Below are 14,996 nucleotides of genomic sequence, written 5' to 3' on the forward strand. Positions count from 1 at the left end.
GTAAATGGTTGCTGGTTGCTATTATAGGAAATTAACGCTTCTAAAAATTAACGCGAATTTCAAAAAATCGCGTTAATTTAAGTCGCGTTAATTTTTGTTAATGTTAATTTCCGCGCAATTTCTCGATACACTCTACCGGTATCACTTAAGCTGTGAAGAACGCTCGAAGCGGTCAGATTCCTTCGCTTGACCCATACGTTTGGGTGAACATTGTTTCCGTCTCGGATTATACGTCTAGTGTTGAAATAAACTTGTTCCTGTTGACTCAATGGGTGTTTTTCTTGGTGTACTTCGCGTTAATTTCCTTCATTTTGAAATGTTTCCCTCTCTTTCGCGTTAATTTCCTTTATAGGAAAGTAATTTTTCCTTCGGTTCGCGTTAAATTGATTTTTTGGCGCTCAGGTGCTTAATTTCTCTAAAACTTGCTAGAAATACACTTTCTCACACTGCAGTAAGATTTTGATGAAGTTTTCATGTAAAAATGTACAATATTTGGATCAATTTAGGTTTCTGGGAAACTGCTCACCTACCCCTCCCCAAACCTAACATTAACCCCTACTTATCGCTTTGGGCAAAATGTTAGGTTTGGGGAGGGGTAGGTGAGCAGTTTCCCAGAAACCTAAATTGATCCCAATATTTTACTTTGGCGCATGCGCATAAGCCAAAATTTGGACTTTTTTTGCTGAACTGTTCCGATTTTTTTTCCTTGCTCCGTTTCTTTTCGTTTTTCTCCGCTTTCGTATTCTCTCTGCCTTCTACTCTGTACACCCCTCCTTAACCTTCTGGCCTGAAAAGTCGATCTTTTTCTCGGTGTTGGACTGGAACTAGCTTGCAATGGAGGCTGATGGGAGGGAATATCATTAAAAATGCGACTAAGGAATTTAATCCCCACTAAGGCCAACTGAAACAACAGTTATACAAGTCAGCTGTACTACCATACCTTACTTATTGTCACCTAGCCTAGTGTACAGAGTGTGGCTCTTTTGCAGAGCTAGCGATGCACATCAGGGGTAAACTTGAACGACTACAGGAAAGGGGCTTGAGGGCCGTTTACAAGAACAAGCATGCTCGTTATACTCAGCTACTGGAGAGAGCCAAGTTGCCAACTCTAGCGAACAGGCGTTTACAGGATATCTGTATTCTCATGTATAAAGTTAAACATAGACTATGTCCTAATAGCATCTGTAACATTTTTAACGAGCATACTTCCGAATATAACCTGAGACAATCAGATTTTTCTACTCCTAGATACAATACTGTTACTTACGGAAAGCACTCTCTGCGTTGTGTAGGACCCAAACTATGGGGCAAACTGTCTATGGCTGACAGATCAGCCAAGACACTGCAGGCTTTTACAAACTGTATTCGCAAAAGGGATATAACTCGCTTAATGGGCACCGGCTGTAAGGGCTGCATCCTATGCTGCACGTAATGTCTTTCAAGTCATATGTTTTAGTCATAATTTTACAATTAGTTAAAGATTTTAACATTTTTTATATCATAGATTATTATAACATTTTTATATCACTTATATATATTTTTATTGTATTGATTAGTGTAGTTTTTTTTAGTTTTTAGCAGTGTCCCCTAATTAGTATGGTGTATTATTCCCAGGCTATAAGGTTTTGACACTTTAATAAAGTTCTCATTCATTCATTCATTCATTCATTCATTCATTCATTCATTCATTCATTCATTCATTCATTCATTCATTCATTCATTCATTCATTCATTCATTCATTCATTCATTCATTCATTCATTCATTCATTCATTCATTCATTCATTCATTCATTCAAAGAGCTTCATGTCATTTGTATTTGAAAAGATTACCCGCATTAGCCTCCATTGCAAGCTAGCTGCAGTCCAATACCGAGAATACGAATATAGTCTACTGAAGGAGACCATGATCAAGTACGGGTATATTGGCCTGTTTTACCCACAATTTTACACCAAAAACTGATCACGTTTATTTCGATAAGCTCTGTCAGAATGCAGTCAATATTCAAAATGGACAGTCCTGTGGGAAGATCTATTCAACCTCTATTAGTTTCACATCACAAGAATCAGCTGACGTGTAAATTAGTGACGTCGCAAGTGGTTGAATGGCCATTCCTCCAAATTCCGGAAAATCCGGGCTTAGCCTGAATAAGGGTTAATATGGGGATTATTTATCTCATAAATTACAGGGTGGAACAGACTTCATGGCTGAATGGTTAATTTAAGCATCGGCTAAGTGCAGGCATAAGCACACAAAACATATATGTAACTGAACTATATCATATCGCCATTATTATCGATAATTGAGTTTGTAATCGATGTGTTAGCTATCGAAACACTTACAGTCGTAATACACCGATAGTTCGATGTATCGTTACACTCCAATTTGCTTAATATTGCAATAAACATTGGTCACCTACCAAAAAAAGAAATAGTTTAATTTTTTTTACCACTGAGCGGTATTTGTTTTGTTAACCAGAAGAAATTCACAGTATTGGGAGTTTTGGTCCGTTTTGATTCTAAGACCCTGATTAAAAAATAGAGTGGCTTTTGATAGTTGGCTCGGGGCTTCGCCCCTCGCCAACTATCAGCCGGTAGAAACCTCGAGCTTGCCGTCTAATTGTTAAATAGTTGGCGAGGGGCGAAGCCCCTCGCCAACAAATACCGGTAGAAACCGAGAGCGAGCCGTATAATTGTGTTAGCATAACCCACTTACCGATCTATTAAACTCAGAATATCGCTAGAATTGATTTATTCAAGGTTTTGATTGATAAAATTCAGCGAAGACTGCGCGCGGGCTCCGAGAGCCTTCTTCGGATCGATAGTAGGCACCTGTGTAGCCAATCAGATTGCGCGATTACCAATAGCTGGTCAGTGTGGTTATGCTAACAGAAAATAGCCAACAATGGGAGAACCAATCAGTTTCGCGAATTTCCAATAGAACACGGCTGAGTGTATACAGGATCTTCACACAACGTGCCTTGGGTCTTCTCCTTTGGTTACGTTACACAACGCTCCGCGGAGAGGAGCGTCGCATGTAGACGTAAATAACGACTTGCGCAGATATGGGCGCAACGAACACAAATACGAACTTCGAGAAAAAGGTTGGTGGCCGTGGGAGCGTTTCGAAGGGCTTTTTAATCCCCAGAGGGGACTCTTGTGTTAAAGGGGCAGGGAAGCTCGTCGGAAAATTTGAGTTGAACTCCTTCCTTAGACATTCTGAGCGTGGCTTAAACTTCATTTGACCCCTTAAAGATACCATTCTAAAACAAGAAACAAATGAGAGCTTGTGATTTTAAGAACGATAAAGATATGTTTTCATCTATGATTTCATGTAAGTGACAAAATATGCAAGATCGATCTAAAACTTCAACGCGTTATGATGGCGTTTCTTTATTCGCATGCAACCTTAAAACACCATGATGGGAAAATATTGGCGTTCTGTCCTTATCACCGTAAGCAAGGGAGACCAGAATCCGCGATTTAGACCCCTAAACACACGGGAGGTTCTTTCCCCCGGGCTTTATGTCCCGACGCGTTTGGACAACAAATGATGGATTGTTCTGTTTTGCATAAAATTTCGGCGTTTTATTATTTCTTCCCGATATTACAAAAAAAGTTATTGAAGAGTTCCCTGAGCTGTTGCGGTTCTACAGTAAAATACTACTTTGGCCACCATGCGTAATCATTGTTAAATTATATTGTTCCTGTAAACTTTTCTGAACAGTGTGTATATCAACCGAGCTAATTTAATTGTGTTGCAGCTAGACTCCTGTTAAGAGATATTGGTTCCGTGAGCATCCACACTGTTATTCTTCATTCTGACAAAAGAAACAAATAACAAACATTATGATGGAAAGTTAACCGCTTTTATTAAAAATCTCGATGATTTGGTAAGTGCAGAATGCAATATGGAACAATTGAAAGTATGATGTTTTATATATGTTCGTGTTTATTTGCTTTACTTTACTTTCGGAAAAACTGTTCACAGGCTACTTGTATTCTTTCCTAGGTGTTCCTTACGTTAATCTTTGCAAACGTAACACGACACTTTTGTTCGTTTGTAACAAAATACTTTTGTTTTCCTTGAAAATGCCGTAACATGAAACTCTTGTTTTTTGTTTGTTTTACGGCGACATCGATGACATTTGTTTAATTTAATTAAGTTACGGTTTAAACTGCACGAAAGACGATTCTCAAAACTAAAGAACAAATCTAATCAAAAAACATCTTTTTCGAAAGGGTTTTTAAAACGCAGTACAGCTAGGATATTTGTTTCCTGGTTATCAGGTGTTCACGCCGAAAATCCCGGTGCAAGTTTTTGCATACCTAATTACGATTTACGAAAGCGCTGTGAACACGTCACACGCTCACTCAAGCATGAAGCCGAGAAGCACGTAGTGTGAAGATTTCTTTCAAGAAATGTCGGAACCGTCACGAAAGCATGTTCAAACACTAAAGCGGCAGAGGTTTTACAAAATAAAACGGAGGTTAGTTCAACCGATGGAGAACAAATAAAAGGAAAGGAAGTGACGGATGTAACATGATATTGTTGTTTTTTTCTCGCAGATCGCTGTGATGCCTTTTAAGTCTAATTAAATTAACGCCACGGATTCTACAGGAATTCAACCGCATTGAAAAGCACACCACGTTAGGCTTTAATACAAAATTTCTAAACACGTCACTGTTATTTTAATTTTCGATAGCTTGAATTTCAGTTTGTTATTGAAACAGCAAACGAGATACTTTTGTTTTTGTCAAAAACATGTAACATACTTTTGTTTTTGTCGAAAACGGATGTAACATGATGATATGGTAACGTGATTTATTTTCTGCAAAGAAGGCGACATTGATTATAACACAGATGTTATCAGGTTATCAATTAATTATGAGATGCTAGATCTCCTTTTCTAAGAAAACAGCATTGCCATATCAAGAATTATTTCACATGATCTGCTATGACGCCTTACTGTCTAATTCAATTAATTTGTGGTTTTAACTTGGGGCCACGGAGTCTACACGAATCCTTCTGCAGAAGAAAAACGCAATGTTCATGATGAAGACTGATCTGCGCATGCGTTTAGCACAAAGTATTTTTTTCCAGAAAGAATTGTACCACAAGGAGAGCATAGTGCTTTCTGAAACAAATATATACCTTGAGTTCTTCAATTGTAAGTATCGTAATGGACTCCCCGATTTACCAAGGGCACACGGTCAGGTGCTCTCCATCCCCTCCCCCCTTTACAGAAATAATTAATTAATTGATATTAATTAATTAATTGGTGATTAAAAGTTTACACCGCGTTAGCGGCTTAGTGGTTTAGTGGTTTAGGGGTTTAGCAAACGTCAACCCACCAAACCATCACAATAGTGCATTCTGCACTAAAAACTAGCAATGGTATATTGCAATTCCTGAGTTTTGATTGGTTAACTGACAATTGTAGCCGATACGCGCTAACGAGAGCAGCCGGAGAGCTCAAATATTGCAATTCTTTGGGTGTTTTTAATAAAACAATTATTTCACTCGCGCTTGTTGGATATGAGATAGTTAAAGCCAACTCGGCGCTACGCACCTCGTTGGCTATCTACCATCTCATATCCAACGCGCGCTCATGGAATAATTGTTAAGTGTTTGTTAAATTATGTATTTGTAATGACGCAACTTAAATCTGAACATGAATGGCACGCAGTTGCAATTTACGTATTGTTTTCCTGCACGGTCATACCTACTTGATCTGACTATGTTACTTAAAAGTAAAACGAAATAACAAAAAGAGTCTTTACCTTAAGCTCTAGCAAACGATAAACTTGACTAGCTCGGGGTCCATAAATGGAAGTTTATCTGTATTAAAATAAAGACCAAAACAAATCAACTATAAATTCAAATGTGTCTCCTTAATCTCTCAGTTATACATTAAGAGTATTTATAAAGATATAATTGCAATTTTGCATTAAAAAAGCTGAATGACAGCAGTAATTTAAACAGTGAAAAGCTGCTATTTAGACTATGGACTAATTAGTGTCTAAGATGCCTACCGTACAGCTCGATTACAATACGAGTTACAGTTCGACTGAGATGGATAGAGAAGCTCTGCAATTTTTTTTTTTTGCATTAAGCCGAGTATTGAAGCCGTCAGGCGACGATCATTTTCATGAATCGTACCATTTCCGGGTTGGGAAGATATTAGCAAATGATTTAAAACCAATATAACCACTACATTTTTTCTCGCTATAGTTAGAAAAGTGATGTCGTTACCAAGGTTTAGTTTTATGGTTTGCATTGGTTTTAATTATAGAACTGATAATAATTGATGAAGGAACCTTTAGGGAATTAAGGATTACTAACGGTGGCGAAATGAAAAATCATTACAACATGGAAAAACTCGAAAATAGCACGAGCCTCACTTTGATCTTGTTTTCTTGGTAATAAAAGATTGCTTTCTATTATCTAGATAAATTTCATAGAGCTTTCGATAATATAACCTGAGTCAGGAAAACTTTCGTAGTATACAAATATTACATACTACTTATTAACCAAGAGTGAGGTCATTACAGGAGAATCTCAGACCGAGGCCGTGATGTATTGACCGAGCGACAGCGAGGTCAATTCATCAAGGTCGAGGTCTGAGATTCCCTTGTAATGGCCGAACGGACGAGGTTAATAAGTTATTTATTATATGGCCTTTAAGCACTATTCAAAAAAAGAGTATAATCAAGGGAAAAACACTGGAGGTAAAACTCGCTCTCTGTGGCTCTCTTCGTCGCTCATACTAAAAAAGTATCGGTATGCTTATATTTTTCTTTCAGTTATTGAAAAGATAGTTATATTTTGTCGGCATTTTTTGTTGTTTTTTGCCCCCTCGCTAGTAGCTTTTACTCACAACTCAAAAAACCGTCGAGCCGAGAAAAAGTTTTACAATGCCCGGTCATTACAAGAAAATAATGCCCGCTCAGCAGCCAATCAGAGCGCGCGTACTATTGTAGACATATAATAAAGTTCAAAAATGCAAAAGTCTTGCATGAATTGAATCAGCTTCTACATTTCGTTTTGACTTGATTTAATTTGACTGGTGAGTAGGCTAGGTGGGATTTGACGGGTTTACATGATTCTTCAAGATTAAATTAAAGATCGTTAAAGCATAAAACTTCATTAATCGTACCATCTATGTTGTGATAGCCAAGAATATAAATATTCCTTGTCATAATCTTGCTGTAATACAACGTTGTTGCACACTCAAACTGGCTATAACCAAACTTGACAAAATTCTTGTACATGTCAGGATTGGGACCACTGGCGCACTGCCCGTCAGCCATAACAACAAACACTTTATGTCCTGTTCTCTTGGCCGCGAATGCACACTTCCTGATAACATCTTGTCTTTGAGTGTAGTTACCATCTAGCACAGGGTCCTGCCCTTCCAGGCTAGGGATGGCACGAGCTTGTATGTTATTGAAACATCCAAGCTTTGAGTAATAAACAGTCGAAAGGATGTCTGCAAAGGAAAAATATATAAAAATTAGTTAGCAATTATTTTTTCACCTCTCTTTATCTTCTTCACGACCACATCAGCTATGCTGATATAATTGTAGATTGTCAGTGAGAATTATGGTGAGAAACAGCAGAGTCGAGCAGATTCTAATCATTGTTTTTTGGAATTTGTGTTTTAGTTCCTTTGGTTCCATCCACCTAATGTTTTTTTTTCGTGTCTAAATAAAGGGTGTTATTATTATTATTATTATTATTATTATTATTATTATTATTATTATCTCTGATTATTTTTATTATTATTATTAATATTTTCTATTTTATTTTGCCCTTCGTCTGTCGTATTACATGTTATGTGCTACATGCTGTATACGGGAGGGGAGGTCTTTGATTTTAAATTCATTGTAATTTTAAAAAAAAATGTTTTATGATTTTTCAATATCATTAAAATTTGATATAAATGTAATTATAATAACAAAGTGGTGCTTTAATTTTAGAAAGTCTACTAGGTCATCTAAGGCCCGGTCCACACTAACGTGTTTTTGTTAATGTATTTCTACCTTGATTTGATAAAAGGTGTCTACCGAATTTTGACACAACACTATAGTTCTGAGCCATATTTCGGCAGAGAACGTTGAATGAGGGATAGTTTTAGCTCGAGGTGAACGTTGATTACTCTAATTTATGTCTTTTCGAACCAAGAAGACTGCATTTACGGCATTTTGTTCAAATTATGAATTCTACAATTTAATTAACTTGTTTACAACATGAAAAAATATCAACTGAAAAACCAACTTAAAAAGTGCTAGAGCGAGAGCTGAACTGAAGCTTTCTAAATCCATGCATGGTCTAAAATGAACTATCAACAGGCGTTCTACATCGACGTTCGCTTCATTTTCAAGGAATTGGGGAATAAATAACTAAACAATTCATGACTCAGCGAGACAATTCGATATGTTTCATGTCAGTTCACGGCCGGAAACCACGCATATCGAATTGCTTCTCGCTGACAAACCACAAAACGCGCTGATCGCCAAATGAGCCAAAACGGCAAAATAATCATCAAATGAAGAGAATTCTACTCACATAAGGGTTTCAAGAAATTCCCTTTCGACCATCAGCTGCGCTCTTTGCAACCTTTCCATCTTATTCACAATGTAATACCCCGGATGTGAAGAATCGTTAAAAAGCGAACCAATACCCTCGGACATTACAACAGAATTTTTCTAAGTCTCCAGCCAAGGAAGAGTTCAAGCCCAATATCGCCATGACCGCCTTCAAATCAGCCCTAAAGTCTAGTTCCGAGTCCTAGTTGATGTGGCTGAAGACCTTTGCTGTCTAAAGGAAGCACAACGTTATTTGTACCAAGCAAAACATACCGAGTCAAGAGTTCAACCCGTTAAAGCTTTGTTCTAAGGTACAATAACAGCCGACGCAAAACTTGCAAATCGTTAGACTTCCACCTTCATAGGACTTAATGATGTCCTCCGGCAAACTTCCTTTAGACAGCAGAATGGAAAGCTATAGATCACAACTGTTCTACTAGTTAGCGCGCGCAACTAGAATTCAAATGAAAGAGAGGGGTTGGAGTTAGAGACTGGGCCAGACTAACCACAAGTAAATCTAGGGGTAGGGAGACGGGGGGGGGGGGGGAGAGAGACAGGGAGGGAGAAAAAAAAAGTAAGATTGAAGTCACTACATTAGACAGGGCGACATTTCATTGAAAGAAAGCCGAACAATTCTCCGTATCCTAAAAAAAAAAAAAAAATGAAACCCCATACATTCCTTAACAGCCCGATAGCCACCTTTTATCAAATCAAGGTAGATTTACGCCTGCAGTTACGCCCTATCGACCTTGCCGTTAAGATCGAAAACGGAACGTTTTAACAATACTCTCCATTTTTGTCGCTTACACTGATACGATATAGGGGTCCGTTTTCAAATGTCTCCACTCTAGACCGCGTGTCCAAATGCACGCGTTTTCGACAGGGCGGTAGGAGGGAGGGCGTCGAAACGAGCCGGTTAGAGCGGAAAAGCCGTGATGTAGAAGCCTGGGTACCAGTTATAGATCTTTGGGGGTTTTCCCTTTCCCTGGCGAATATGCATGGTGGACGCCGATCTCGATAAATTACTTGAATCCGAAAATGTAAGTTTGTAAAGTATTATTATCCATAAATCAACCCATTGCTTAATTATTATTTTCAGAGACACTGCAGCTAGCTCTTTTATACTACAACTACACAACAGGAGGGCATTTTGCGTGCGCATGCGTGCAACCGCTGTACATACTCAGCATGATTGCGGGAGTAAAAATGGCGCGGGAAATTCAATTTTTTTATTTTTGGATGTTTTGTGCCCTATTTATTGTGATAACTTTTAAAATCGAGGTTAGTTTCGCTAAGGAAAAGTGCGTTGTGTGTGAAAAAGCCGTTCATGGACAGAGTGCGCGTTCTAATACTGGGTATCGAGCAGATTTCCTGGCTTGCTTCGGCATCGAGATCACAGCTGACGGGAAAATATGTGGGACATGCCGGAGAGCCGTTGCCGACTACCGTAAAACGGGAACAACATTTTTCCATGTAAGTATTTCTTAAGATCAAAGCTTTTCTTCAAATCAATCTCCGCAACACAGGAAAGTGAGCGCAATATTATTTGTTTACAGCTTGTCGGAAAATTCCCCAGATTAAAGGGACGGCCACAAAATAAAGATTTCTCTGTGAAAAAGGGCGTGTCTAGCTGTTGTGTAGATTGTTATCCATCCGCCGACTCCACTGTTAAGTCAGCCGGAACGCAGACAGAACAGATTACAACTAATGGTATCGACTTGACTTCGCGTGGTCTGTTGGATGTAACAGAATGGAAGGTAGAGGAGACATGTTTTGGTGATGTTCTTCGTGGCCCCTGTGGTGATACGCTGCTACCAGCGGGACTACTGGAAGAAGTTAGGGACAACATGAAAGAGCTCTCACAACGTAAGAATTTTATTCAGGTAGTCTGTTAATGATGCTTTTTCATCAAGTTATCAATTGATCACGCCTTTTGTTATCACCTTCAGGTTGTGACATAAAAGGAGAAATCCTGCTTTTGAAGACAAAAATGTATCAGGAATTTACCCTGGACAAGAAGCCTCCCATTTACGATCCTTGCGAGTTCGAAAAGCTTTGTCATTCAGCGGGAGCCTTCACCATTTTTGGCACAATATTAAACTCGATGACAGAACTTAGACACTCGCCACAAAGACTAGAAACAAACAAGAAAAGGACTGTTGCAATCATTTACAAGCTTTGTTACGGGCTTAGCCAGGTTTGCAACTGGCTGCAAACTGACCACGCGCTATTTCTAAAGGAATCAAATCTCAATCAACAAGGTCTACAAGCCGAAAGAGAAATGGGTAATTCGTGTTCCCTACGAAAAGTCAACACCTTATACCAAGAGCTCGCTGAAAGCAACTCAAAAAAGATCGGAGAGCTAATATCGGAAGCTATCGAAAACCAGTGGCAGCTCGTGTTAGTCATTGACGACTATACTTCAATCCACAGCAAGCGACGTCCCCAAACAGAACAACTATGCCAACCCAAGAGTATGTGCACAATAGTAATCAAGGTTTTTAAAAATGTCAAGGCGATTTCAAGATGTTCAGCGACAAAATATCATAGTATTAACGGTATTGATATCAATTCTTGCGTGCAAACTGTTTCTAGTTCGTCTTCTATGTACAAATTGGCCTTCACATATTCAGCTGCAATGCCTGGATGGGTACGAGATACACTCTTTAATCCTGAACTCGAAATACACAGATTGGCCGTGCACGAATACTGTGAAAATGACTCCATTAGAACAATGAGGCAGATGACAGACGTGCATTTACTTGACTTTATTCAGCTCACGCTTAAAAGTAAGAATGACTTTGAAGCTGCATTTGATGTGGTTTTAAGTACAAAACTGGCAGAGTACCTTAAGCGATTTTTGATTATCCAGCCTGGAGACTGGCCAGCACAGTTTTATAGTAGGCAGATTGTCTATGAAACGCTACAAAAATACTATCAAAACTCTGACACTGTTCAACGCACGGCATGCTCTCCTACTGATCATGGATATGCCACGCCCTTTACCTCTGTACAATCACAAGTTGGAGAAAGTGACAAAAACACCAGTGTTAATCAGCCGGCTGTCTTGTCTGTTATACCATGTATTGGACCTCTACACATCTCTTTGAACGGCAGGGAAACTGTATTTAAAGATTTCTCAAGTTTCTTTGAAAACATCTACCACAAACTTTTTCCACGAAGCAAGTTACCCAAGTCTCCCAGGCCATGGCGCATAAGCCTTATTCTTGAGATGGTCTATGGCGGCTGGCTGTTCATCAGGGAAGCTGTGAAAGAAAAATTTAAAGTTTGTAAAGACACAGAATACATGACTTTGTTAAACCTGCTTGACAACTATTTACCATTGGTGTTGACAATTTACAGTACAACTTTTAAACTAAACAATTTTTTGGAATATTTTAATGCTATGATCAGAATATGGACCATGTTCATGTGTCTTGAACGGCATCATTATGACAAAGCCCCTCTTGTTTGGATAGCAATGTGCACATATTGGGGAATTCATAGCCCTGACTTATACCTTTTGATCCGTTTGTTCCTGGTAATGTTTGACGAATATCCTGTTGAAAATGCGCACAGCATCATTAGATCGAAGACTAATGACAGTGATACAGTTGAGAACTTGCGACAAAAGGCCAAAGCTACATTTCAAGCGAAAGCAGCTCAGCATACCTTCAAGTCCTGTTTTGTACCCCCATCAAACTTTACTTTCAGCCAACACCAGCTTACATATCTCAAGACAAAATGTGCAGACTTGCTTTCACAAGTATTTATCAAGATAGCCAAATATCCGGGTAGGGCAGAATTTATAGGCAAGGGAAAAAGCTAAAGGGTGGTTCTGCCAACCATCTTTGGTCCAGAACCTGTAAAAACTAAAGTACTTCCATTAGGATATTGTGGTGAGACAAAGCCAGATCCAGAAAGAATTTGTGACATGCCTGGTTGTACTGTCATCCATGATACTCAATGGATCCTTTTTGAAGGTTGCTCTCATTCATTCCACCTTCTTTGCCTCAAAGAAATTCAACATTGTCCATTATGTCAGACCTTTCTACAAAATAAAGCCAAAACCCTGGCAACGACAGCACAAAATGCCATCCTTAATCCAAAGAGTAGGAATGCTGAGCAAAGCAAAGAAGCTGAAACAGATACATCAGCAAATGAAGATGGTTCAAATAGCACATTGGAGGATCCTAATCTACCGGTAAATTTAAATGTACCTGAATGTGAAACAAGGGATATGGAAGCCATTGCCAGCATCAAAAAATGCATATCTGCTTTGGCACCAATTGCACCACCATCTAATGTACATTATCAGCAACAACAACAAATGGAAAAGGCAACAGAAGTAAAAACACCAGTTAAACCACCCCACTGCAAGCAGTGTGGACACCTGGTAAAAGGCCACAAACGACCGAAAGGTGAAAAAGTTAAATGTGAGCAGTGCCCCAACGGTGTATGTAACAGTAATAGTGATGGCAGCAACTGTAACTGTGAGTGGCACTGTCAGAAAACAAGGCAGCAATTACATGTTACAACCCCACAACCACTGGCACAGGGACAGCTAAATGTACAAACACCTGTCTATCATCCAACACTGCAAATGACACTCCATGGCAATGTGAAGGAATGGTTACTACCACCACAAATTTGCCAATCCATGATTTTTGGTTTTTCACTTGGTAGTAATGCCTGTACTGTCATTGCAGCAGTTGCAGCAAACAAATTTTTGACAGGGGAACTTACAGTACCATCACATGACGACAACATTTTAAGATCTGTTGCATCATTTGCCAGCATAATTAAACATGGTAATATCCTTTACAGCCAACTCAACCTACCACCAGGTCAACCTAATCTTGATGTCAGAGAGGCTCTAGCTATAAGGAGTGACCATTTCTCCTTATCAATCACATGTGATATTGGCTTGTTCTCTACTGCATGTTTAGAAGCCAAATTGCATGAAATTGCTCAGATGCCAGAACAGCAATGTGCAATTCTAATAGTTCCCCCAGACAAGTCGATGCTTCTGTGTTTCGACTCTACAGAAGGAAAAATTGCTTTATTTGAAAGTCACAAGCACAATGTACATGGAGGTGTAATTGCAGTTGGGCAGTACAATGACATCAGTGGCTTTGTCAAATATCTCGGACACATGCTTGCTCGCGACTGGCAAATAGCAATTCCAGGAACAAACATTGCAGTTTTAAGGAAACTTATTTAATTGACACAGTGATGAAACTGAAACAATCATTCGAAAACTCTCAAATGTGAGTCAGAATCAAAATTGCCTTAAAACAAAAATTAAAATAATATTGTTTATGTTTAAGAATTTGTTCCAAAGACATTTTTTGTAGCAGTTATAAGAACGTTTCTGATAAATATATTTATTACTTGTTCATTTCATGCTATTTTTGGACTGGTGATCTGGGCTAGATTTTGAGTAATTAGCCAAACAATGTGCTAATTAACATAGCAAAATGTAAACAAGAGGTCTACCAGTAAAGGATTACCAAAAAACTTCTGGATTAAGTCTGATTGCAGTCACTCTCTTTCTTTTTAATTGGAAAATGGTAGTATTATTTAAATATCAAGTTATTCTGAGCAATGCTCGATTTTAAAAACAAATTCGCGAAGGAGAGTTTTTCTGATAAAACCAAACACGCAAGAATGCACGATAAAGAAAGCTTAAAATTCCCACACAAGGAAATTTTTAAACGCTACATTTTTAACATTCGGTAATGGTAGAGGTACTTCAGGCTCTAGTTATCATCAATAAGCGTTGGAGATCAGGGCTAGATTTTGAGATTTTTAAGTCGTGAGAACGATGAAATTGCAGTTTCAAGAGAAATCCAAAGTAAACCATCACCGCTTACCAAAAAAAGGGCTTCTCGATTATAACACAATATAACACACAATGTTTTATTATGACTTGGTATTTACCTGCTGCAGGGCTGTGTACGTTTAGGTCCTTCTACCATCAAATACATAGGCAAGATATTCAGGTTCACGACATTCGGTCGCCATTTTGACCTCGTGCAATGTTTATACACACAGCCAACATCCGAGCTGATGAACGGCACACCGACACCAAACTAAGCCTGCTGTGGTCATACAAAATTAGACATGGACTCAAACATCATATCCAGCGAATAAAACTTGAAATACGTTTCATTCTAAACAAGTAATTCGGCCACAAATCGAGGGCAAAAGTATAAACAATCGGCGATAAAACGGCATCGTTGTGCCAACCAGCCCGTATCGACGCATGCGCACGCGAAATGCCCTCCTGTTTACCTTGAGTTCTTCAATTGTAAGTATCGTAATGGACTCCCCCGATTTACCAAGGGCACACGGTCAGGTGCTCTCCATCCCCTCCCCCCTTTACAGAAATAATTAATTAATT

The 14,996-nt window shown here is 38.8% G+C and overlaps 1 protein-coding gene and 1 long non-coding RNA gene across 2 annotated transcripts; one reads left to right on the forward strand and one right to left on the reverse strand.

The window, feature by feature from the left end:
* The first annotated feature begins 9,716 nt into the window (after window positions 1–9,716).
* LOC144649312 (uncharacterized) lies at window positions 9,717–12,422 on the forward strand. The gene is made up of 2 exons (XM_078508787.1): window positions 9,717–10,456; window positions 10,540–12,422. The coding sequence occupies exons 1-2, from the start codon at window positions 10,438–10,440 to the stop codon at window positions 12,417–12,419; spliced, it is 1,899 nt and encodes a 632-aa protein (XP_078364913.1). The 5' UTR covers window positions 9,717–10,437; the 3' UTR covers window positions 12,420–12,422.
* Window positions 11,344–14,673, reverse strand: LOC144649314 (uncharacterized). Its single transcript, XR_013569883.1, has 2 exons — window positions 14,534–14,673; window positions 11,344–11,856 (listed from the first exon to the last, which is right to left on the reverse strand). It is a non-coding gene; the product is annotated as an uncharacterized LOC144649314 (long non-coding RNA).
* Window positions 14,674–14,996: the final 323 nt, after the last annotated feature.

The sequence above is a fragment of the Oculina patagonica genome, chromosome 4, assembly GCF_052425735.1.
Source record: "Oculina patagonica isolate OP01 chromosome 4, crgOcupat, whole genome shotgun sequence".
Lineage (NCBI taxonomy): Eukaryota > Metazoa > Cnidaria > Anthozoa > Scleractinia > Oculinidae > Oculina > Oculina patagonica.